Source organism: Megalobrama amblycephala, linkage group LG7 (assembly GCF_018812025.1).
Source record: "Megalobrama amblycephala isolate DHTTF-2021 linkage group LG7, ASM1881202v1, whole genome shotgun sequence".
In the NCBI taxonomy this organism is placed as follows: Eukaryota; Metazoa; Chordata; class Actinopteri; order Cypriniformes; family Xenocyprididae; genus Megalobrama; species Megalobrama amblycephala.
In genome coordinates this window covers 41,643,777-41,670,665 of record NC_063050.1, presented here as the reverse complement: position 1 = coordinate 41,670,665, position 26,889 = coordinate 41,643,777, and the positions used below count along the sequence as shown (strand labels likewise).

Genomic DNA, 26,889 nt, shown 5'->3' with positions numbered 1-26,889 from the left:
GTCAGTTTTCTGTAGGCATTAATTGCATCAGGCAAAAAAAATGCTGTTGTTTGCATTCTGTAATGAGGCTCATTTGCATAGAGCTAGATTTGCCCCAAAATAACGTCAATTTAAATGACTCAAAGTCAACATAATGTCAAAATTACCCCTTATTTATTTTAGTGTACTTTCAATGGTTGATCAGTTTGTGTTTTTCTTTATAATCTTTCTGCAAAAGATTAGGATTGCGTCAATATAAAAATCTCTATAAAAATAGTGATAAACCAATTATTATTTACATGTTATGGCCGATAACCGATAAATAGCCAAAATTAAATTTGATACTATTTTGTCTAAACATAAAAAAATAAAAACAGTAAAAATTCAAATCAGTCATTTTACCAACATAATTTATTAATTAATTTATTATTATAGTGTTTAACACCCACTTTCCACAATCCAGTCAATTCTGGTGGATAAAATAAAGTCCCAGTACTGGGAATATAATTTTTAATTCAAAAACAGCATTATTACAGTGTTATTTTAGTATAATTTATATACGTTTTTAGTATTTATTATTTATTTTGTATTTTTATTTTATTTTTTATATTTTTATTTTTCACTTTAGTGTAAGTTTTAATAACTTTGTGCATTTTTATTACTTTTTTTTAATATTTATATTTAGCTTTATTTATTTTTTTTGTAATTTTAGTCCTTAAACTTATTTCAGTGAGGCATAGCAAAATTTAATTATAATATTAATATTTTATTTTATTTGAGCTTCATTTCATTTAACGAACACAATTTTTAGTTTTAAGTAACAATAACAACACTTTTCAGGATTATTACAGAAGTATATTATATTAATAATAAATTAATTATTATATGAATAAACCACAGGGTTTTGCCCATCACATTTAGCACAAATGTGAATTCACCCCAGTGTGTTCTCAATTTTGCTCCAACAAGAGCAAGACAGATTTCCCTTTTGTGTGCTGGTTTCAGTGACTCTCTGTCTCACTCCTTTACTCTGTGGCTCTCTCTCTTTCTCACGCTCTATCTCTCAGTCCATCAGGGCTGAGTGGCTTTAGAGCGAGATTACACTCCTCCTCCTCTGTTCCAAATTTCCTCAAATTTCTGGCCCCTGTAGTGGAGAGTGATGATACCTGTGACTCTCAGAGGAAGAGGTACTCGATTTCTTCTTCACATTCTGCCAGTCCATCTTTCCATTTTTCTGTCTTCCATCTCTGTTCTTTTTCTGCACCTGCCACAGAGGCAGATGTGGATAAAGACTCATAGGAGTGAATAAAGAATACATTTTCTTGTAATAAATCAGGATGTGCACAGGAAGTCAACTAATCGAGTACTTGTTCTGCAGCTAAGTTTTTGTTAATGTATGTCGGTTTCTTTTCGTTTGTTTTTTAAAAAATCAAGAATTGCAAAATTACTCAAAATGCCTATTGCTAGTAATGAGTTGGTCTACGATTGCTTTTTAAAGGTGCCCTAGAATCAAAAATTGAATTTACCTTGGCATAGTTGAATAACAAGAGTTCAGTACATGGAAATGACATACAGTGAGTCTCAAACACCATTGTTTCCTCCTTCTTGTGTAAATCTCATTTGTTTAAAAGACCTCTGAAAAACAGGCGAATCTCGACATAACACCGACTGTTACGTAACAGTCAGGATCATTAATATGTACACCCCCAATATTTGTATATGCCAGCTAATGTTCAAGGCATTACACAAGGGCAGCCAGTATTAACGTCTGGATCTGTGCACAGCTGAATTATCAGACTAGGTAAGCAAACTAGAACAACAGCGAAAAATGGCAGATGGAGCAATAATAACTGACATGATCCATGATATCATGATAATTTTAATGATATTTGTGAATTGTCCTTCTAAATGTTTCGTTAGCATGTTGCTAATGTACTGTTAAATGTGGTTAAAGTTACCATCGTTTCTTACTGTATTAACGGAGACGAGAGAGCCGTCGCTATTTTCATTTTTAAACACTTGTAGTCTGTATAATTCATAAACACAACTTCATTCTTTATAAATCTCTCCAATAGTGTGTAATGTTAGCCCGTTAGCCACAGAGCACTATCAAACTCGTTCAGAATCAAATGTAAACATCAAAATAAATACTATACTCACATGACCCGACGCATGCATGCAGTATGCATGACGAACATCTTGTAAAGATCCATTTGAGGGTTATATTAGCTGTGTGAACTTTGTAAATACACTGTATTATAGTCGAGAGCTCGGGGGGCAGAGAGCACGTGATTTAAAGGGGCCGTGCTAAAACGGTGCATAGTTAATGATGCCCCAAAATAGGCAGTTAAAAAAATTAATTAAAAAAAATCTATGGGGTATTTTTGAGCTGAAACTTCACAGACACATTCAGGGGACACCTTAGACTTATATTACATCTTGTGAAAACTGGTTCTAGGGCACCTTTAACAGATTTGAAATTGTGTTTGGTTTTGTGGAATGGGCTTTCATATCAAATTAAATATGCTGTTTTTACTCTTACAGAAGTCTGTGACTCCCTTCACTTCTGTCTGTCTGTATTTGATTATATTTGTGAATGAATGCCTATGCTTATGTATTTCTGTGTGTGTGTAGTGATGTGGCAGCCCTGTCCAGTCCTGGTGCAATGTGTGTCGTTGGGGATGACAGTCCGTTACGTAGCCGTAGACACTCCTGGAGACAACAGATCTTCTTAAGAGTCGCCACACCACAGAAAGGCTCAGACACCAAAGGTAATACCCTACTTAAATACATCATGTAGGTTACATCAAACATCACCATTATCAACTACACTTAACAGTGTACAGTGCAGTAAGTGCCTCTACATGCTACGGTTGCTGTTGGTGTCCTCCAGGTGGTGCTCTTGCTCTTAATGATGCTTAAAGGAACTCATGTGGGTGAGTTTGACAGCTGACAGCCTACTTGGACTTGATGTTTCTTTTGGCAGAGAAGCGTAATTACATTGATTATAACTCTCTTAATTTCCCTCGCTTTTCTTGTTTTCTTGACCTGTTTTGTCTTTTTTTTCTTGAACTGCCAAAAGAGCAAATCAAGTCTGTTATTTTGAAGTTGGTAGCTCATTAAATTTGGCAGTATATCACAGTAAATGTTGATCCGGATGTCATAACGCCCTTCAGGTGTGTGTGAGTGTGAATTAAAGAAATTATCATTAATTATCCAAACTTGTTTAACTTCATAGGCCCAAAACTTTAAATGCCTGCAAGTTATGGTGACGTAAAGCATGGGTTTAACAGTTGTAACATCTGTTAAACCTGTGGGCTGTATAACAGTTTAACAGTTGTTAAAACCCAGTGCTGTTGTTAAAAAGGCCAAGTGTATTATTGACCCATCTGTTTGGTGGCAGTTGTGGCCTAATGAATAAGTCGGACTTGTAACCTGAAGGTCGTGGGTTCGAGTCTCAGTACCGGCAAGGGGGAGTGAATGAACAGCTTTCTCTTCCACTGTCATTACCCACAACTGAGGTGCCGTAGCAAAAATGGGGTTCGCGGTGTGTGTTTGTTCAATATTCACTGCTGTGTGAATATTGGCTTCATGTCACTTTTTTTTTTAAGAATGGCCATCAATGTAGACCTTAAAGCTTTAGTTCACCCCAAAATGAAAATTCTGTCATTAATTACTCACCCTCATGTCGTTCCAAACCCGTTTCGTTCATTTATGGATCGAACAGATCTAATTTAGGCTTTTACTCGCATATATTACTCACATTGATCAGTGAACATAAGCAGAAGCTCAACATAACCTGAATGACGCACGAGAACCGCTTCCGGAAGCTCAAACGTGTTGCGTAACCAATGAGGTTCATTCTTGTGCGTTACGCATCACGTTTGATGGTTGTTCTTGTGCATCATTTAGGTTAGGTTGAGCTTCTGTTTATGTTCGCTGATCAATGTTTATATGTGAGTAAAAGCCTAAATTAACTCTGTTCATCATATAAAGCGATCGTGTCTCTTCAGAAAATTTGGACTAAACCACTCAATTCATATGGATTCGTTTTACGATCTCTTTATGAACTTTTTGAAGCATCAAAGTTTCAGTTGCAAAGGCAGTCTATGGAAGGAAATCCGAAAGCATTCTGTCATTTAAAAAGGTCTTCATTTGGGTTCTGAAGATGAATGAAAGTCTTACGGGTGTGTGTTTTGGGTCATTGTCGTGCTGAAAATGATTCCCTCTACCTTCACTAAAGCCCCATTTTTCCAGCTGAAGAAGAGCAACCCCAAAAAATGGTGCTGCCACCACCATGCTACACCACGGTTATGTTGTTCTTTTGCTGAGGTGCTATGTTGTTTTTGCGGCAAACATACCTTTCAGAATTTTGGTCTTGGTCTCTTCAGACTAGGTCTGTCACTATCAATTTTTTTGAATAATCGATTTAGCTGTTGGTTATAGAAAAATCAAAAAATTATTATACGTTAAAAATAACTTTTAATTAAAATTATATCAACAGTAGTGCCTTTACTTTTACTGCTCTCATAAATTGTATTACTTGTGTTACATGTATATTTTTAAACCTACACTTCATTTCTAGCAAAAAGTATTTTAGCAAAATGTGTATTTTAGTCAGAATTATTGCACTCCTTTTCTACTGCACTTCATCTGTTTGACATGCATGTGCCTACCGGCGCTCATTCATTGTCTGTGAAGTTTAACAAGACACTTGTTGTCAGAATAAGCAAAATGGAAATACTTGCTGGACTTTCTAACATTTACAGATAAGGATATAACCATAAAATGTATGTTGTGCGCTGAGGAAAATGCATTTTAAAGGCATTAAACAGCACATACATCTGGGCAAGATGCAGTAAATCCTTATGCTTTTGTTTGAAGCGCTAATAAATAAATATAAAGCAGATGTTTATATCATGTTTCGGACAACTTGGATCATATACCTTTGCCGAAGCAGCTCACTCTGTCCGACGCAATTTTCCATATGCGTTTTTTCCATAGAAATGGGCTATTCACTACTGTAAAGCGACGTGACTGGCTGATGGTTTCCCGATCACAGCGTGCAGATGCGACAAATCGATAATCAAATTTGTTGTCGATGATTTTCGTTATCGATAATAATTGATTTTATCGATTGGTTGTTGCAGACCATAACACATTTTTTCCATATGGTTTTAGGAGACTGGATATGTTTTAGCCGGGCTTGGATGTTTTTTTGTTTTGTTTTTGTTTTGAAAAGGCTTGCGTCTTGCCACCCTGCCTCATCGCAAGGGGCAGATGGATAATACGGGTGATAGTTGTTGCATTTAAGGAGCCCTCAGTACTTGCCAGAAAGAGCTGCAACTCTTTACAACATCCCTGTTTTCTCTTTGTCTTCTCATCAATTTTGGAAGGATGCCCCATTCTTGATAATTTCACTGTTCTGCCATACAATCTAATTCCTTGGATTTATTTATTTATTTTTTCTTACCTGAGCCATTCAATGATCAGATCCTGTTGATGCTTTATAAGCTCTTGTATCATGCAACAAGATGTCAGAATAATCTTACAAGAACAGCTATTTAAAGTTAATCAGTGTCACTTCAGGTACAGACAGGTGTGGACTTGACGATTCCTTAATAACCTTGATGATTAGTTAATTGTGAACACCGGCACATACCCAATCATTAAAGGGTGTGCACATTTATGCAGTTAGGTTATTTTAGGTTAAGGATTTTTCTTTGTGTCGCTTTAGTTTTCAGGGATATTGCATAGGTTGTCATTTTTACATTAAAGGTGCAAAAGTTCTGATATGATTTATCAGTTTCATTTCACATCACAAAACGCAGCTGTTTTAACATAAGTGTGAAGACTTATATAACCACTCTACAAAAAAAAGTTGTAAAAGTAATCCATATGAATCAATCAGTTTAACCCAAGTCTTCTGAGGAGACAAAATCACTTTATACACAGTAAAATTGTTATAGATATTTAGATTATAGATATATTTCATGTGTAGTTTAATGTATTACTTGCTATTTCTTTGTAAGTATTTGTGAAATTTACAAGCAATTTCTGAGTGAAAATTGTTAAAAAGTAAACCCTACACCAATTTTTTTTTTAAGCGTATGATGAACAGATTTAGACTTTTCTTCTCACATTTACAATGATCAACTCACACTAAATATGGTTAACGGAAGCTCAACCAAGCCTACTTGGTGTGCCAAAAAACCCTAATTGGTTCTTGCTTTTGAAGCAAACACGTTTGAGCTGCCATTTACCATATTTGACGTTCTCTATGTATTGGGTGTACTGTATGTATGAATGAAAGATATTATTTTCATTTTTGGATGAACTATCCCTTTAAAAAGATCCTCATGACACTTCAAGCTGCTTTTTTTCCATACAATAAAAGTGACTGAGGGTGCTTTGGATGCTCACAAGGAGCAAAAAAGTCCTTCTCTAAAATCTCATTTACACTCCTGCATATTCAAGGTACCCTAGAACCCCTTTTCAAAAGATTAAAATATAAGTCTAAGGTGTCCCCTGAATGTGTCTGTGAAGTTTCAGCTCAAAATACCCCATAGATTTTTTTAATTAATTTTTTTAATTGCCTATTTTGAGCCATAATTACATATGCACCGATTCAGGCTGCTGCCCCTTTAAATCTCCCGCTCCCCCGCCCCCGAGCTCTCGACTGCCTTAAACAGCATAAACAAAGTTCACACAGCTAATATAACCCTCAAAATGGATCTTTACAAAATGTTCGTCATTCATGCTGCATGCATGCATCGATTCCTGTGAGTATAGTATTTATTTGGATGTTTACATTTGATTCTGAACGAGTTTGAGGCTGTGCTTCATGGCTAAAGCTAACATTACACACTATTGGAGAGATTTATAAAGAATGAAGTTGTGTTTATGAATTATACAGACTGCAAGGGTTTTAAAAATGAAAATAGCAACGACTCTTTTCTCCGTGAATACAGTAAGAAACGATGGTAACTAACAACATTTAACAGTACATTAGCAACATGCTAACGAAACATTTAGAAAGACAATTTACAAATATCACTAAAAATATCATGGATCATGTCAGTTATTATTGCTCCATCTTTTCTCTATTGGTCTTGCTTGCTTACCTAGTCTGATGATTCAGCTGTGCTGCTCCAGACGTTAATACTGGCTGTCCTTGTCTAATGGCTTGAACATGAGCTGGCATATGCAAATATTGGGGGCGTACATATTAATGATCCCGACTGTTACGTAACAGTCGGTGTTATGTTGAGATTCGGAGGTCTTTTAAACAAATGAGATTTATATAAGGAGGAGGAAACAATGGAGTTTGAGATGTGTGATAAAGCCATACCCATTATAGTCAGCACTTCTGTCTACACTGGATGCGGCATAACATGACGAGACAAGTCTATAACAAGAGTAAAAAAGAATACAAGAATAAAATAATTCAATGTTAAATATTTAGATATTATAATTTGATTAATGAAATAAAAACAACATTGCACTCAATAATGATCACTCAACAAGAAATAAATGTTTACTTAGTTTTAAAAAGTTTAATTATGCTTAAATTTTAATTACACCTATTGGTTGTATGTCATATCAATTTAACATTTTTCATATAGCTTTGTTATATAGCCTACTCGGGATAGAAAGATATACATATTTATGACTGGTTACAACTGGCAAGAACAATTTTGTTATTTTCCTAATCTATTATATGGCTTCTAAAGAATGGAATATAGGGCACAAGATTACTTTTATGATACTTTTATGGTTTATGGTCAAAAACAATGGCCTTTACTATATGTTAAAAAAATATATGTATGTTAAAAATTTTAAATAGGTAATTGTTTTAAAAAGAAATCAAAGTCAAATTGTGAGATATAAAGTTGCTATTGCTAGAAACAAAATTGCAATAGTGAGATAAAGTCTCAAACACTTAATTTTTTTACTTGGCGGTAAACAGGCTTCCATTGCTATGTAGACTGTGTTTGTGTGCTCAATTAAAAGGTGGTCAGTATCTGATTCTGGGGAACTGGCTGGATTTTAAATACTTCTTTTTGCCGTTTACAGAACAGTGTGTTGATGTAAGTGCAGTAATATGAGTACTTCCTTAAAGTAAAATGCGTGCCAAGAGCGCTGTTGTTGTATGTGTGCCTGTTTCTCTAGTATTTTTGGGTGTGTCTTGACAAGTGTGTGTCTGTGCTAAATGAAGTAATGTTTGTGCTAATGAGGTAATATATGTGTGTGTGTGTGTGTGTGTGTGTGTGTGTGTGTGTGTGTGTGTGTGTGTGTGTGTGTGTGTGTGTGTGTGTGTGTGTGTGAGTTGGGTGTGGTGTTTTGCAGGAGGTCATGTTGACAGATATCTACAGGAAAGCACCGGCCTTATTGACCCACTTACATATGTGTGTTTGCACACTTGCAAGGCGTTGGCCTAGGCAGAAACACCACTTATTTACAGAGGGAGTGGCCAGTGTGTGTGTGTGCACGCGTGTGTGTTTGCAGAGGGAGTGACCGGCGCCCAAATGTCCAAGTGCGTCAGTGTCCGCTGTAGAAATCTCCACACATACACTCAAACACATGTGCTACTCCACCCCACTGGAACAGGGTCAGGCGTGTGTGTGTGTGCGCGTATGATTCTTCACATAAGAAATTGCTGTTTTGACAGAAGTTTTATGGCCCTTCTGCTGAAAGCCATGAATTATGTGATGCAGAGGCATTGACTGACCAAGATCAAATGTGTTTGTGTGTGTGTGTGGAGGCACTTCAGTTCTTTCAGTGTCTTGTGAAGTTTGTTCATAACGTACTTGACTTGTATATTACTCTGTATACAGGATTTTCAAGGATTGGGTGGGAATTAACTTCTTTGTCCACCCGCCATTTGTGTGTGTGTGTGTATATATACACACATACACAGTGTATATACAAAATGTTTGTTTTATTTCTAAAATTTAGATAACAGGTGTTAATTTCAGACAGGTTTGTTAAGAAGTTTGCCAGGTCTTCTTAGGTAAATGGAAAGAGGTTGTTCCACATTATTAAGCAAGTCTCAGTTTTCATTTCATGGGGAGGAAGAAAAATCTTTCTAAAGATGAAAAGCATGATGAAATGTGCGATGTCTTGCAAAGGGCATGATAACACCTAATATTTTATGAAAAAGCTATAAAAGCTATTAAAAAACCCCCCACTGTTAAGCAGCAAACAAGGTATTTGAAGCTGCTGGTGTCTCTGGAGTCTCAAGAATCTCTCCATGTAGGAAGTGAAGTTGCATTTCAGCCACCCCTAATCAAAGCTTACAAAGAGAAATGAAATACATTTTCAAACAGTTTTATTGCTGTGGTGTGTTTTGTGGCATGGGTGAATGAAAAATTGTCATTATCCTGAATGAAAATCCTTTTATTTCAGAAGGCGCTATCCTTCTTTTTTAACAATAGCAGAAAATGGTCAGTTATGAACTCCATATATCTTGCAGAATTCATTTTGACACCCTCAGGGACCCTAAAGGGACCTTCCATCTCACTTCCCAATATTCCAGCCCAAATAATCACCTGCCAGCTCCTTTCTGATGTCACAGTCTTGTTGGAGCGTGGTGGCCACTCACCAACCATCCAGAAATCCATCCATCTTGACCATCCATTGTAGTGCGGCATTCGTCAATGAATAAAACTATTTAAAAAATAGCTTGTTTGTGTTTCTGAACAGACTTCAGACGGATACCAGCATCAGGAACAAGTGGATGGTTTATTTTTAATGGCGTCCTGGATCATGTTAGAGGATTATGTTTGTTCAGAGAATTTGATTGTTTTGTAAACGAGACACAGTGTAATGGAGAGTTCGCGAAGAATCCATAATAAACCCATAATAAAAAATCCATGTCATGACCCGTTTAAGAGAATGTGTTTTAACATAAAATAATCTTACATACTTAACCTTTAAATGAGCTGTGAAGGAGGGGGGTTGTTCTTACGCATGCGCTCATTTCAAAAACTCACTAACAGTCTTTGGTTTCTCAGCACCTTTAAAGTGTTAGTTCACCCAAAAATGAAAATTATGTCATTAATGACTCACCCTCATGTCGTTCCACACCGTAAGACCTCCGTTCATCTTCGCAACACAGTTTAAGATATTTCAGATTTAGTCTGAGAGCTTTCTGTCCCTCCATTGTAAATGTATGTACGGTATACTGTCCATGTCCAGAAAGGTAATAAAAACATCATTAAAGTAGTCCATGTGACATCAGTGGGTTAGTTAGAATTTGTTGAAGCATCGAAAATACATTTTGGTCCAAAAATAACAAAAACTATGACTTTATCCAGCATTGTCTTCTCTTCCAGGTCTGTTGTCAATCCGCGTTCACGACTCCGTAGTGACGCTGCTGACGTGTTATCTGGTGCGCCCGAGCTTCGTTTACAGTCTGAGGTAGGGCTGTTCGATTCCGGATTTTTTGGAATCGATTCCGATTCCTGTTTCTGGAATTGAAAAGAATCGATTCCAAGAATCGATTCCTCACTGTTATTTTAGATTTTTTTTTTTTTTTTTAATACCAACACCGTGTCTAACATTATTGCGTCTTACCGTGCCACACAGCGAGAAACTCTCTACACCGGGCGTGACAAAGCGACCGTTGCAAATCCATTTGTCCTTCCTATTAGACGTATTGCGAGTGCTGCTTGGTCATAAATAGAACGAGGCATTTACTTCGGGGATTTGTCACGTCGTGCTTCCTGCGTCAGGTGTAGACAGTAGACACAGTGTAAAGACTAGAAATATGTTCACCATATACAATAAATATTAAATATAAATATTAAAGAGGAGTCGATTCCCCTTAATGGAATTGATTCCAACCTTTGGAATCGACTCTCAATTCCCAATGCCTCGGAATCGAGGAATCGATTCTTTTTGGAATCGATTCCCAGCCCTAGTCTGAGGGAGACGCACGCTGTAAACAAAACAACCTTCGCAAACATGTCTAAGGATTTCGACACAGAGGAAGACTTGCATTTTTTTGTTCAGCCATGTTTATTTGAACACGAATACACGGACAAAGAACTAAGAGCGATGGAAGAAGCTCCTACACAGCAGCAACCGCTGTCACAAGCAACGTCACTGCGGAGTCGTGAACGCGGATTGACAACAGACCCGGAAGAGAAGACAATGGTGAATAAAGTCGTATTTTTTGTTATTTTTGGACCAAAATGTATTTTCGATGCTTCAACAAATTCTAACTAACCCACTGATGTCACATGGACTACTTTGATGATGTTTTTATTACCTTTCTGGACATGGACAGTATACCGTACATACTGTACACTTTCAATGGAGGGACAGAAAGCTCTCAGATTAAATCTAAAATATCTTAAACTGTGTTCCGAAGAGGTCTTACGGGTTTGGAGTGACATGAAGGTGAGTCATTAATGACATAATTTTTATTTTTGGGTTAACTAACCCTTTAATTGATTTTGTTTTAGAAATGTTCTATTCGGTTATTTATTCTACAAGTGAATGCATCCAAAAAAACATTGAGCAGTATTTGGCTGGTCATGTGATCTCAACATGGCAGCTCCATATGAAATTAAACTGCTTTTATTCTAATGATACTGTTTGACTGGAGCCTACATAACATATCAGTAGCTGTGTTTACATGGACAATTTTTGCTTCAATCTAAATGAATTCATTCCGATTGATGAATCCGAACATAGTGTTTACATCAACGCTAAATAAAGTGATCGGGTTGATGTGCACGTTTATATGTCACAAGCTTCTGATTCAGATTTAATCTTTTGACATGCGCTCACAGCACAAATATACAGAGTTTCCTGCTGTTTTTGCATACTAACTTTTTCTTTGTTTTAAAAAGTAGACTTAATATTTATCTGTTTCGGGTTCTGATTAGGCGACGACAAGCACATGGACCATTGAGTCATGCTGCTTGTATTTATCAAGCAGTAAAAGCACCCCTTCCCGTGCACAAAACCAGTCGTCTGTGGATTAGAGTATGAATGAAGTACTGGTGGGATGTTGTCCTGCTCCACTTTACAGTTGATGAGTGGAAAGAGAATTTCAGTAGGACAGGACACTTATTTATGACTCTTTATTCAACGGGAAGAACAGCTCGTTCCACACGCCAATACGCTATCTCTATGTCATTGCACATGCACAGTACTCTCTAGTTTCGGTTTTCAATCCAATCAAGTGTTTACATGTCCTCTCGATCGGAATACAAAAGGAGTAAACCACCCCTTAAAATCAGAATGAAATTTGTATCAAATCTGGCCTATTCATTCCGACTGACATGGTTACATGTGACTTTTTTGTATTCCGATTGTGCTACTAGTCCGATTACAATCAATCTGATTGTTAGGGTCCAGTATAAAGTATTTTTACTTTGTACTATTTATTTCTTTACGTATGGAAACCTTTTAATAACAACAACAAAAAAGAACCTAGTTCTCCTTGCAAGTGGACTTTTTTTTATCCACTTAGCTAAGCTTTCTCTTCATTCAGTTGTTATTTGGCAAACAGTTCAGATTTTTAGTTTCTAACGTTATGGTATAAGTTTCCTGTCCTATTTTTATTTTTAAATACCAAGAAAGAATCCATTGTTGCAATGAATGATGATGAGTACACATGACAATTACAGTTACATTTGCTGTCTATTACTAATATATATACAGCCACAAATATTTGGGATTACGAAATGTGTTTTGTGACCACTGGAATAAAGAAAGTGGAGGAAAAAAAACTCCCTTACATTTTGAAAATTGAACACAGGAGTTAAAAAATCCTGTAACCCTATGAGTCTTAAAAGCTGTTCATGCTGACAACAGAGACATTTTTAGTGAGAACTGGTGATAGACATTTCTGCACCGTTTATATTTATGCAAATGAGCTGCATTGCTGGTGTTTTCTGAAAATCCAGTCAATATATGACATTTTTGTCATTTTTTGTTTTAAACTGTGGGTGGGAAGATGGCTAAACTATAGCAGTTTAGACAAGATATGGTTTCCTATGTTCTTATGTTTCCCATAAGACATGTACAGTGTGTGGCTGAATATTGTTTTATTTATTTGATTTAATTTTTCTTCCCCCTGTAACATACACCCTTTATATCAGGTGATCTCACTGTTTGTTTATACCATAAATTACAGAACATTTTATTTTTTCACATTTTCTCACTTTGTAAAAAAAAAAAAAAAGGGGGGTTATTTTGAGGTCTCGGATCCACCCTATAGTTTGGGTGGCGTTCGTTTTATTTTTAACACCTCTGCCTGTACACATGGACACGTGTATACGAGTGAGATACATGTTTGTCTTTCTGTGTGTGTTTTGTGGTTTGCTCCTTTGTTAAGTGTTAATTTTTACAAACATGATGGAAAACTACAAAATCTTGTGGAGGACCTGAGCAGTTATCAATATACCTGCCATTTATTAAAATGTGATGTTTTTATGATTAAAAAAGAGTTTTTTTAGGATTGGTAGCTGCTCTAGGTGAAATTGCTTTTCTTGGCTAGACATTAAAGTAAACACAAATCGTGTTTGTCTTGAATGATTGTAAACAGCTGTAACAATTAAAAGTATTTAACTTTATGTAATATTATTTGACCTTTTATTACTTATGCTTTGTTTTTGTTGTTCTTTGTTTAAACACAGTAAAAAAAAAAAAAAAAAATCCTGACATGGCCAATACTCATATATAAACAGTGCACAAGATCACACAGGCATGTGTAACACATGTGACACTAAAGTAATTGAATAAACATGAACTAAATAACAAAATGTAACACAGAACACTTAATATACATTACTGATAACAAAACAAAGACTAAACTAAACTGTTTAATTGTAATATAAATCATATGTAATATGTCACGCAGGGACTTCTAGGAATGTCCTTTTATTGTTTTCATTTTAAATTATTGGGAAATTATTATAGTCATGGTTTTTACTTTAATAAAACATAAATTTTACATTTATTTTAAAGTTAAATTACATATAATGCATTAAAGGTGACCTTTAATGAATCAAAAATTGAATTTACCTTGGCATAGTTGAATAACAAGAGTTCAGTACATGGAAATGACATACAGTGAGTCTCAAACTCCATTGTTTCCTCCTTCTTGTGTAAATCTCATTTGTTTAAAAGGCCTCCGAAAAACAGGCGAATTTCAACATAACACCGACTGTTATGTAACAGTCAGGATCATTAATATGTACGCCCCCAATATTTGCATATGCCAGCTCATGTTCAAGGAATTAGACAAGCGCAGCCAGTATTAACGTCTGGATCTGTGCACAGCTGAATCATCAGACTAGGTAATCAAGCAAGGACAACAGTGAAAAATGGCAGATGGAGCAATAATAACTGACATTATCCATGATTACATGATATTTTTAGTGACATTTGATAGTTGTATATGTGCAGGGAGCGCGCGATTTAAAGGGGCCGCGTGCTGAATCTGTGCATAGTTAATGATGCCCCAAAATAGGCAGTTAAAAAAGTTAATTAAAAAAAATCTATTGGGTATTTTGAGCTGAAACTTCACAGACACATTCAGGGGACACCTTAGACTTATATTACATCTTATAAAAACTGGTTCTAGGGCACCTTTAATAAATCATTTGCAGTTATATCATTTATATTTTAAGGTATCTTAAAGTTAACCATTCAACTTTTTACTGTAGCATTTTACAGTCTTTTACTGACTGCATACCATAATACAGTTATTGGTATTGATTGCTAAAATTATGGTATAATAATGACATACATAGACATGATGATATTAGTAGTTTATGTAGATGTTATGTTTATGTAAATGTTGGGTGATGTTTGTAGCTATTGTTAGTCATTTATCTTGGCAAACACTGGTAGTTCATGTAGGTTGATTTTTGTCTTATGACAAACTGTTTATATTTTTCTTTATTTTTCAGAATCCAGCTTAGAGGTTGGCAGCAGAATGGCGCTGGGAGGTGGAGTGGGGACCGGGGACAGCACCCTGGGGGCAGTGCCAGAGGAGAGGAGAAAGAAGAGTGGTGCAGAGCTAAGAGAATTATGGAGGAAAGCCATTCTTCAACAGATCCTCCTGCTGCGGATGGAGAAGGAGAATCAGAAACTACAAGGTAAAACACAAACACACATGCAGTGAGTCTTATCATTGAACATTTTGATTTCAGCATACAATCTGCCAAGTAATCCAGCTACCAGTAGGATGCCTTTACAGACTCAATTAACAAAAATAAAATCAATTATGTTACTAATTTTGGTTTTAGGTTTGACAAAAATAAGCTCACTTGTTCTCCTAATTAGCTCTAGTTTATGTTCACCACTGCAGTGAAATATTGGTCATTATGTTAGTTTGTTTAAGTTTATTATTATTACTTTTGTTAATGTTAATATTATTCTGCCTGTACAAGATATTAAATTTTTTTTTAATGAAATCGCAACATCTAGATTACTAGGTATTATTCTGCCTGTACAAGATATTAATTTTTTTTTTAATGAAATCACAACATCTAGATTACTAGGTATTATGTCGCAATAAAGCTTAGTTTGTTCTTGCCCTTAAGATATAACCAATGAATGGTATTTAGCATTAAAAAAAATCCCTTCTGCGGTTCTCTGGAATTTAGAGCTGAGGCTTCTGCTAGACGGATGATTTGTCTGGTGTACATTCAGCCAGCATACACAAAAGCCCCTCCCATAAACAGTAGGGCACGCATGCACACACACACACACAAACACACACACACACACTTCTGCACAACTTGGCGCACCCATGCGCTGCCTTACCTGGAAGTCCCTGCTGCAGGTTAAGAGATGAACATGAAATGTGAAGAGTTTTGCTGGCACAGATGGATTCTGATTTGGGTGTGCTCATGATTGACATCCTGCCCTGCCATGCTCAGTCATGCTTCTCATGACCTGAAAAGAAACAACAGAAGCTTGAAAAGAAAGCAGCCAGACCTATTGAAAAGGGTGTGGGCATATAAAAGTGGGTCAGAAGAAGTGTACTGGGAAGACTGTCTGCCCTACATCTATCCTGCGTTTATATTACCACTTTTCCTCTCAATCACAAGACATTTGATGTTTGACACTTTAGAGACTTCTATTTCTGTTTCTTTCTTTCTGTATTTTTTATGGGGTTTTTTTGTCCCATGGGTAAGGATGGGTGGGGAGGGTATTATTCTCTTGTTCCTGAAATTTCCCTTCTTGCTGTTATATCTCTTCCTGTGTTTGTCTGAATGAGAATTCACACTGGTGCAATGTACGACTGGACTTGCTAGACTTACTACAGCTAGCTTTTAATAACATAACAAATGACAATAAAGCAAATATAAATCAAAGACCACATTGCAAGGACCGTGCGATCATGCAGGTTTGCACTGCACAACATCAGGAAGATTAATGGAGCATACTGCACAAATTCTTGTCCAGGCCCTTGTCATTTCTAGGCTGGACTATTGCAGTGCTCTTCTGGCTGGACTTCCATCATGTTCAATCAAACCTCTACAAATTATCCCGAATGCAGCAGTATGACTGGTCTTCAATGCACCCTCCTATCTCCACTCGCTCTTATGAGTCTACAAGCCTGAGCGATGCCTTCGTGGTACCTTCACTGAGAGGCACAAAATCACTTTCCAGGGCGTTTTCATTCACAGTTCTTTGCTGGAGGTTTGACCTTCCCAACGCTACCCAGAACACCGAATCCCTGACATTATTCAACAGCTGAAAAATTCATCTTTTCCTTGCATCTCATTCCACTCTTACCCTGTGCTTTCACTATTCATTAATCTCTCCCTGTTCTAGCTTGTACTATTCTAAACAATGTCTGAAACTTTTTATTACCTGCACTTCTTGCGTTTATTGCCTCTTTATGATGAATCACTTGTTGTATTCATGCTATTATGCTTTGGATAAAAACGTCTGCTAAATGAATAAACGTTAATGTAATGTAAATGTAAAAAAAAAACAATAAGAAATACGGATTTCACAAAATATGCTTTTTCCCAATTTGGTGTAGCACTAAGAGCAGTATTTCATAACCCAGGGTTATACGACCAGTTCAAATATTTTTATATGGACGTTAATGTTCAAAAGTATGGTTGGTACGATTTTTGGAACAATATGTAAGATTTTTGGATTAAAATATCCAAAAACCACAACATATTTTGTTGACTTGTGTACTTACATTATCCCAAATGTTTCCAAGAATATTTAAATTTAGAGAAATAAGCAGATTTAAACGGATTGTGTCCATGTGTCGCCTATGAGTGACGTCATACCTGCATTACCCTCGATTTCCATGAAACCATGGAAACACCAAAGACGCTTTAATATATTGCATGTTTTATTAGACAAGGAAACAACTTTTTGGTTATATTTATAGACAGAAAACGAATTATTGCTATATAGCTCAACATGTTTAGTCTTATTGTTTGAATCTCGTTTTCTTGATTTTCCGCAGCTGCGTGTTTTTACCATGCCTCAGAGAAAAACACTATTTTGTCAAGTAGCTAACATAGCATAATCAGATGTAGCTTTATTTTTAGTAACAGTAATACAGCATTTTCTCATTCATACAGTGTTTTTAAAATTAATTTCATGCATTTATCAACACAGGCCATCCAGCATTTATTAATGATATTCTAATATCGATCGAGCTTACTGCAGTGTGCAACAAGTGTCTCATTACATAGAGTAATGTTACAACATATTTTTCAACACACTCAAATGTATCATATGATAAAACAGCGCTGTGTTACCTCATACGCTTGACCGGAAGAAGCGGAAGCAGCAACTGTGGCGTAATAAAAGTTCCACTGCTCTCGAGGCTGGTGTTGCACTCATCTCCAGCATCACTCGGCCCTGCTCTACCTCATACTACAGTAACATTAATAATCTCATCCATGAGTATGATTTCTGCCTGAGTCCCATCCCGATTCTTTTCCACTGACTGTGAGGTGAGGACGACAACTCCCAAGAATTCGCGCTCAAACGTAGCGTCATCAAGCTATGCCTTTGTTTTGAATTGGCATATTTCTCATCTCTTTTGAAGTATCACTTTTTACAAAAATAGTAAGCACAAAAATACTGATCATAAGAGGCTTTTCAAAAACATTAAAACAATCTTACGGACCCCAAACTTCTAAACAGTAGTATATATGTTTGTGTCCGATAACCAATATGTAAAACCAATTTTTAATTATTTTTGATAGAGAAATTAACAGCTTGATTATGTTAACTAAAAAAGTAATGTATATTATAAATAATAATTTAATAATAGCAACAAAAGCAGCTATTGTTACACACTTTTTTTTTATAGATCTAAAATATTTTCATGTTGGTTTTGGGCTATGTGAATTAAAGGATTAGTTCACCCAAAAATTAAATTTCTGTCATTAATTACTCACCGTCATGTCGTTCCAAACCCCGTAAGACCTTTGTTCATCTTCAGAACACACATTAAGATATTTTTGATTAAATTCGAGGGTTTCTGAACCGCACATTGTTAAAATAGTCCATGTGACTACAGTGGTTCAACCTTAATGTTTTGAAGTGACGAGAATACTTTTTGTGGGCAAAAACAAAACAAAAATAACGACTTTATTCAACAGCTTCTTCTCTCCCCTGTCAGTCTCCTATGCAGTGGACGCAGTGAACGCAGTGCAGCGCTTCCGCGCTCTATGCCGGAACACCTGCTCATTATTGGCCAGCTCCTGCGTCAGCATCACACACATGCATTGTGGTGCTCACATATACAGCATGGTCTTTGATTTATATCTGCTCTGTAAACTGCATAGGAGACTGACAGGGGAGAGAAGAAATAAAGTTGTTTTTTTTGTTTTGTTTTTAAGTACAAAAAGTATTATTGACGCTTCATAACATTAAGGTTGAACCACTGTAGTCACATGGACTATTTTAACAATGTCTTTAATACTTTTCTGGACCTCAAAAGACAATGCAATGACATTGATGTCTGTCTATGTGTGGTTCAGAAACCCTCGGATTTCATCAAAAATATCTTTATTTGTGTTCCGAAGATGAACGAAGGTCTTACGGGTTTGGGAAGACATAAGGGTTAGTACTTGATGACAGGAATGACATTTTTGGGTGAACTAACCCTTTAAGCTTAAATGCTAAGAGTTTATCACATCAGAACCCATAAATGTTACTGAAAAATAATTCATGCAACCAGTAAGTAATTAAATGCTCAGTGGTGTAATGCAGTTGTTAATGTGCTATTCTTTAGCTCCACCATTTTTATTCTGCATAGTTTCAGTTTCTTAACATTTCATTTAATGTGTGTACAGCTTCAGAGAGTGATCTGCAGTGCAGACGACAGAAGCTGGACTATGAAGAGATCACTCCATGTCTGAAAGATGTCACTCTGGTCTGGGAGAGAATGCTCACCACCGCTGGGAGGTCAAAGGTCAGATTCGACACAGAGGAGATCCACACAGCTGTGGGACAAGGTAACTAAAATGCAGACACACCCACAGATAAATAAGAATGTTGAAGTTGATGTGACTGAGTTATGAGGTTTGCCATCAGCCTATTTAATGAATGTTTTGACATCTGGCTTAACTGAACTGAAACTGAACATTGAGTGAGGAGTATGTAATATGTTGTTTTAGACAGTTTATGTATCAGTTTTCCGTTTAGAGTAGTGTACAGGGTATCCGCGGGGCATTGAAAAGCATTAAAAGTAGGGGTGTAACGATACGCTCAGGTCACGATACGGTACGTATCTCGATACAGAGTTCACGATACGATACGTATCACGATATTTTGAACAAAATGAAACTGAAATTCAAACAAGATTTATTAAAAAAACATGAACAAATTTCAATAATTTTCCTTGTTGTACATACATGTTGTACATACAACATTTCAATAAAATAAATAAATATAAAATTTTAATAAAAACCTTCTGTATTCAAATTAACAGTTGAATAGGGCTGTCTGTCACTGAAAAAAATGTTAAATTTAACATGAACTTAGAATTATGAATAGGGGCCGTTCACATATCGCGTCTAAAAACGCGTGGAAGGCGCGGCCGCACCGCTTCTCCTTCTTTCCAAAGCGCTTGCGCTCCCGTGGCGTCGGTCGTTGCTATGCAACCATGAACTGAGCTCTCCAAGAGGATCAGGATGTTTCTGCAAAGGATAAATGATTTCTAGCCCTTGCATTAGTTTTACTACGAGATATATTGATGGAGATAAGATATAAAAACCACCATGTACAGCTATGATCAGCTGTTCGGCTGAGCTTTTGATGTTTTGTTACGGAAAGTCCATAGCTGATCGGTTGATTCTTGTCACACGACCTGCGGTGCGCTTGCGGCATTCTGAGAAGTTGAGAATTGCACGCGCGTCGCGACCGCGTTGATCCCATTATGAGCGCGCCTGCCGCACGGCTACATTTTTTATAATAATAACTGACTTGCACGCGGAAAAGACGCAATATGTGAACGGCCCCACAGAACTTCTTAAAGCAAAGCATCGCAAGCGTCTTTTGCTTTTCTGTGAGCACAGCTGTTCCTGTGCACTGCGGTGAAAGAAAGCCACGACTTTTCTCACGCGACCATGTATGAGACTGACATGAGAAACGTTTAAACCTGCTTGCAAGATTCAATGTGTGCCCGAAACACTTACTGAACTAGAGAGCTGATTGAGACACACCATCTACGATAAATCGTTACACCCCTAATACTTATAGTAATTTAAAAATGTGGTAGCATTGGATCTGGACAGGAAGGATAACTCTGGGAGTTGGAAGGGGTGTGTCGCGATTCTGCCTTCTCACATCGCGATACAGGTTCGTGGACCTGCGTATCGCGATTTCAATTTCATATCGCATATCGTTACAGCCCTAATTAAAAGTCATTAAATGGATTTTGCGAAAATTAAGGCCTTAAATGGCATTGAAAAGCATTAAAAGTCATTAAATGGATTTTGCGAAAATTAAGGCCTTAAATAGCATTGAAAAGCATTAAATTTCATTTCTACAGGCATTAAATTTTTAAATAGTTTGAAAGAAAAAGAATACTACCAGTTTATTTTGAATAAAGCCTAAATAATAAATTACTTTGATTTGCTGTCGCAAAATATATACACTGGTGTGATACGCACACGGAACCAGTTTGGTCATTGCCTCCGGCCGGTGTGAAATTGCCATAACGCCGGTTTGGACAGCGGCGGGCTGGGACCTGTAGACAGAAGGCTGCATCAGTGTTGCCAACTTAGCGACTTTTCAGGCCCCTTTTGCGACTTTTTTTCTAAGAAAGCTCGTTGTGACGAATAGCGACTTGTTAACCTGATCCAGCTTCCAAGACTCTCCGGTACCCAGCAGGAGCTGGCGCACGAGCGCGAGATCTTGCTTTCCTGCCGCAGCCGTTCAGCCTCTCTGGTTCAGCATTGAGGATGTGCGCTCTGAGAACAAATAAAATAGATACTATTGCTTCTAACTTGAGTGATCATTTTACGTGTAGTACATATAGCCAAAATCACAGCAAATGTCTATCTTATGTGTATGGTGATTTTGTCAGACAGCGTCTCGATTAACATGTCAGGGATCGAACTTTACTTTCCTGACCACACAAGGACCTGATTAAAACGTAAATACCAAAAAAAAAAAAAAACAGCAACTTGGGAATCACCAAAACGCGAGTGACTGATTTTATTACATTTAATTATCATTAGTGACGATAACAATGTTGCGCTGTTGACGCTATATGTTTATGCAGAAACATGTCTTGGCAAAATCACAGCGACTGTTAGAACTCGTAAGTATTATGGTATATAATAGCAAGCAAAACTTCAGGGGTCGTATCATAAATGTTTAAAAATGTTGCTCCTTGACGCCACCTACTGGTGGTTTAGTTTCATTTTTAAAATATAATTTCCACTCCAACATTTCATATTTGTATTTTCAAAAAGTATTTAAAACAATCCCATAACATTAATTAATGCAGTTGTAATCAATCAAAAATATGCAGATTTACCTATGTCAAAGCTGCAATATTTTGAAAGGATATAGACCTTATTTTCCAGAGAAACATGCGCGCCGCCATCTTTAGAATATTGTCTTTGAACTTCCGTTTTCGCGGTAGCCCTGTATATTTCTATGGCATCGCTGTTGAAGAATAATTAGCTGGTGAAGTGAATTTACCTGTTGTAGAGTTAATGAAAGTTATCATGGGCATTGTTATGTTTAAAGCAGATGTCTTAACAAATGTCAGTAGACCGGGAAGATGAGCAGTTCATTCATAAATACGTAAGATCACTGTGGAAATACAAACCGGAAGTCAAAAGACAATGAGCGCAGCGCTGAAAAGGGGCGGGGCTACATAAGGTCTGTTGCTTCAGAACAAATTTATATTTCCACCACAAAAAAAAAAAATTCCAGACAAGCTACTGTTTTACTCGTACAAGTGACTGATTTACTCTTGTCCACATGACGAGGCTTAATGTCGAGCCCTGTGTAATCTTAATGGGCCGCGTTTCAGTCACCATTTCATATTGTCTGACAACAAAAACAGAAAAAATATATGAAACAATTTTATTGGGAATTTGGCTGTGATAAAATATATTATGTGAGCAAAAGTGTAGCAGCAGAGAAGCAAACAAATGTAAAGGGCTGACACTTGGCAGAATGCGAATACAACAATGACATGATGAATATTCGAATTGCCGTATGTCGTCATCTATCGACATTTAGCGGCACATATATATATATATATGGCATTAAAAAGGCATTAATAAGCATTAAATTAGATTTGATGAAACCTGTAGAAACCCTGAGTGTATATATAGTGTTAACTATATATTTTATTATTGTTTTTCATATTTGATGGTGTATGCCAAATATTTGCATGAGTGCTTGATATTCATAGATAGAGGAGCTGTCTCTTTGATAGTCAGTTTTTTATAATGTTAGTTCTGCAGAACATTATTGTGAATGGTGAGCTTGCATGCACGAATGCACACACAAACTCACTTGTTCAAGTTCCGTGGACCTGTGGCATTCACATGAAATGATCACGTACCCCTACACATAGTTCACGTTATCTCGATAATTCTGGTGTAATTCTTCACACACTGATGATCGTTCTGATTTATGTATGATATGCTGTGGTGGAGACAAAATGCTGAGTGTTTGCAATTCTGTTTAGTCACGCTAGTGGCTCAGATATTACACAAGGAACCATGTTTTAAGCCTGTAGTTGGTTTTTGGATTTGTGATGTTTGTGAATGTCATTTTCGGATGTGTGTGAATGGGGATGCTTTTTACCGTTTTACGTCAATCGTTGTTCATGTTGACTTTGTCTTCTTGAAGTGATTGTACGGACATCCATCAACATGTCAGATGAGATCACACACTTCTGAAAAAACACTCACAAACTGTGGTGTTCTGCTTAAGGCATGTAACGCTCTCTTTCTCCTCTTCTCTCTGTTTTTTTTCTCTGTCTCAGGTGTTCCTCGTCAGCATCGAGGAGAGATCTGGAAGTTTCTTTCAGAGCAGTATTTGCTGAGGCAGGAAGTGCCCAGCGCCAAACCTCCTAACAATGACACTCCTTACAAAGAACTTCTGAAGCAGCTCACATCTCAACAGCATGCCATCCTCATAGACTTGGGTTAGTATTAAAGACACAATGGGACTGTGTCAAAGCTTAGTGAAATGTTCTGCTGCCTAGAGCTTACATAGGCACCATCTAACTAAAATTGAACCTCATAAGTGACCAATTTGGGACATTCTTGATAGGCAACAACTATGCTTGATATCACTCCTCTCATGAAGCACACAGGAGACTTGGCCCACAACTGATTCCAATAGAATTAGACATTAGCATGTTGCTGTGCTAACAATTCAATATTTTTTAAACAGTAGTTCTTAACCAGGGGGCAGGTGTCCACTAGGGGCCTCTGCAAACTTCCAGTGGGGCCACAATAAGACTTAATACAACTAAATAAATAATTTAAATAACATGATTATTTATTGAATGTTAAAAAAAGCTGTACATCATTAAAGTTGTATTTAGAGTTTTTTGTTTGTTTGTTTATTTATTTGTATTACAACAGAAGTAGCAGAGGTACATATCAGCTTAAATAGGAGGGCCTTCAAAAATGGTCTTGGACAAACTGGGGCCCTGAGAAGTCAAAAACGTTGAATGCTCTAAAAAATACATAGAATTCTCAAATGTTGGGTTAAATTTAAAATTAAATTAAATAAATAAAAGTATATATTTTTATTACATTAATATACACTACTGTGTTTAAAAATGTTTTAAAAATGCTTTAAAAAAAAAAGAAAAAGAAAGAAATTATCACTTTTATTCATCAAGGATGCATTAAATTGATCAAATTGACATTGAAGACATTTATAATGTTAAAAAAATGTAATTCAAATAAATGCTTTTTTCCTGAAAAAAAATCCGTCAGTGGAGTAAATGGCTGCTGGAAATTCAACTTTACCATCACAGGAATAAATTGCATTTTAAATATATTAAAATAGAAAACAGTTATTTTAACTTTCAATAATATTTCACTCTAAACCTTTTTTTACTGTATTTTTGATCAAATAAATGCAACCATGGTGAACATGAGAATCTTTTCAAAAACATCAAAAGTTTTGATCCCAAACTTTTGCAATGATTGAATCAAATTAACCACTTAATATCCCCTTATTATTCAAAATGTTTGCTATCCTCGTTTTCAATAATGTCAAATGCCCTTAAAATGCTTTCTTGGTAGGCAGCTCACTAGGTTTTGGAACAGAAAGTTACTGTTAACCTCTTGTATGGTCTGTAGGTATTTGTTGCTTTTGAAGGTTGTCAGTTATCCAGGTCATTGCTGAATGTCTAATAGACTTATTCTAGTCTACTGGATGTGTCTCGCTCTTGCTCAAGATGCCTTTCAGAAATGTCTTAAGCAAGATCTAAACTTGTCAATTTGATGAGAATAACTCAACTAAACTAATTGTTGGCCTTGTTTAATGTTATGTTCTAGCATGCCGAAAAACAACGTTTCTGCCATTCTTTGCCTTAAAAACACACTAACTTGTTCATGTTCATGCTTGCCCTGGAATGTTTTCAAAAATTGTCATTTGAGTATACACAAAAGTCTCCATTCTTTGCAAAATGATCATTACCTCAGTTATTATAGAGAACAACTTCTGCAGAACCTCAGGCTGAATGAATGGTTGAGACACTAGTGGAAATGGACAGATGTGAAGATGGAGAGATTAATGGGGAGGCTCAGACAAAGAAAGGGAGGTGTTACTGGCTCTCAGCACAGGGACAGCAGGGGGAAAAGAGAGATAGATATCTTTACAACACAGGAAGACACCTAATCTTATAGGAATGTATATTGTTTCTACGATGACGCCCTCTCAGATGAGAAACATGAAAGCAGATTCTGTAGATAGTGCAGATAGTGCAGATTCTTATATTGCAAGATGCATGCACACTTCATGCAATATATACATTTATGTTCTAAACATTTCCAACCAAAAAGTATTCAAAGGTTTATTTAGATTGTTTTATTAAAGTGAATGACACCATTTGCCATGGCAATTTTTATTTCATCTTATGCCACTTCAGATGCAATAATTAATCACACAATTTTGTGCATTCTTGTCATATTTTCCATTTTCGTCACCTCTTTATATATATATATATATAAAAAAATATATAAATTTAACCATGTCAGTGATTGCATCATTGTGTCAGACCCATTATTTGCATACCGATATTTCATTTGGTGGTTTTAAAATGGCATGTCAAGTTTTCAAACAACTTGTCTTGAGACCTTGCATTTTTTCATTCTCTCTGCATCTCACTTTTTAGAAGTTAAATCTTATCCGTGTGAATGGGCCTTTACGCTTTGGTAGGGATTCTGATGGTATTTTGCGCGAAAACAGCCCTTATGTTTGCTTAGTGAGTTCATTTGAATTCTCTGTTGTACTCGCACGATCCTGTATCACATCAGGCAATGTGACAACTGGATGGGAAATTAACCACTTAAACCTCCCAGGCTGGACAAAAATAATCACACCTTGCCTGTTTGCAGTCATTAAAATACAATTCCCTCAAATAGTAACAATAACATCAGGCCCCAGGTCTGTCCTTCTGTCAATTATTTCTTTTTAAGTGTGGCCGTACACTCATGAGAGTAACTTCTGAATCGGTCTGAACACTGTAAGACCAGAGGGAAGAGGAGGAGATTGAGCTGAATGAGCAGGGGGTTATATAATGTCTCTGCCAACATCAACAACAACAGCAGCATTGTTTCACTCAAACTGCTTTGAAAAAAAAATACTTGAATGATTATTTCTCTTCCTTTCCCAGGACGTACATTTCCCACTCATCCGTATTTCAGCACTCAGCTGGGGGCTGGCCAGCTGTCCCTCTATAATCTACTGAAGGCATATTCTCTACTGGACCCAGAGGTGGGTTACTGCCAGGGCTTGAGTTTTGTGGCCGGCGTGTTGCTGCTCCACATGTGTGAGGAGGACGCATTCCACATGCTCAAATTCCTCATGTATGAGATGGGGCTGCGGAAACAGTACAGACCTGATATGATCATACTACAGGTACAGTAACATTCGCATGGTCAAATATATGACATCACATGATTTTTTTTATACCTAAATAGTGCTTTTGCCAAATGTTTAAGGACATACATTCATATGAGCTGAAGACTGCTGTCATATCAGTGGCCTTTATTCTACATTTCCTTCATGGTGGCTGCAATGTTTAATCACATAACCAGCCAAATAGCAGCAAGTTATTTATACATTATTCAGTCTCTTTTTGTTTTCCATGGAAGACAGTGTCAGGCGGTGTGGAATGACATGTTGAATAAATGATGACAGGATAAAGCCCTTTTAAATCAAATTTTCTTGTAG

At 36.6% G+C, this 26,889-nt stretch overlaps 1 protein-coding gene across 4 annotated transcripts in view; it reads left to right on the top strand.

Moving 5' to 3' along the window:
* tbc1d1 (TBC1 (tre-2/USP6, BUB2, cdc16) domain family, member 1) overlaps positions 1–26,889 on the top strand; it is an 85,159-nt gene that overhangs the window by 44,659 nt on the left and 13,611 nt on the right. For 3 of the 4 annotated variants that reach the window (XM_048197498.1, XM_048197500.1, XM_048197501.1), the window contains 6 exons: positions 1,047–1,166; positions 2,614–2,750; positions 14,913–15,101; positions 19,293–19,454; positions 23,456–23,617; positions 26,330–26,574. In XM_048197498.1, coding sequence (XP_048053455.1) covers positions 1,047–1,166; positions 2,614–2,750; positions 14,913–15,101; positions 19,293–19,454; positions 23,456–23,617; positions 26,330–26,574 — 1,015 coding nt within the window. The remainder of the gene's footprint in view (positions 1–1,046; positions 1,167–2,613; positions 2,751–14,912; positions 15,102–19,292; positions 19,455–23,455; positions 23,618–26,329; positions 26,575–26,889) is intronic. The other variant, XM_048197499.1, reaches the window with a different exon arrangement.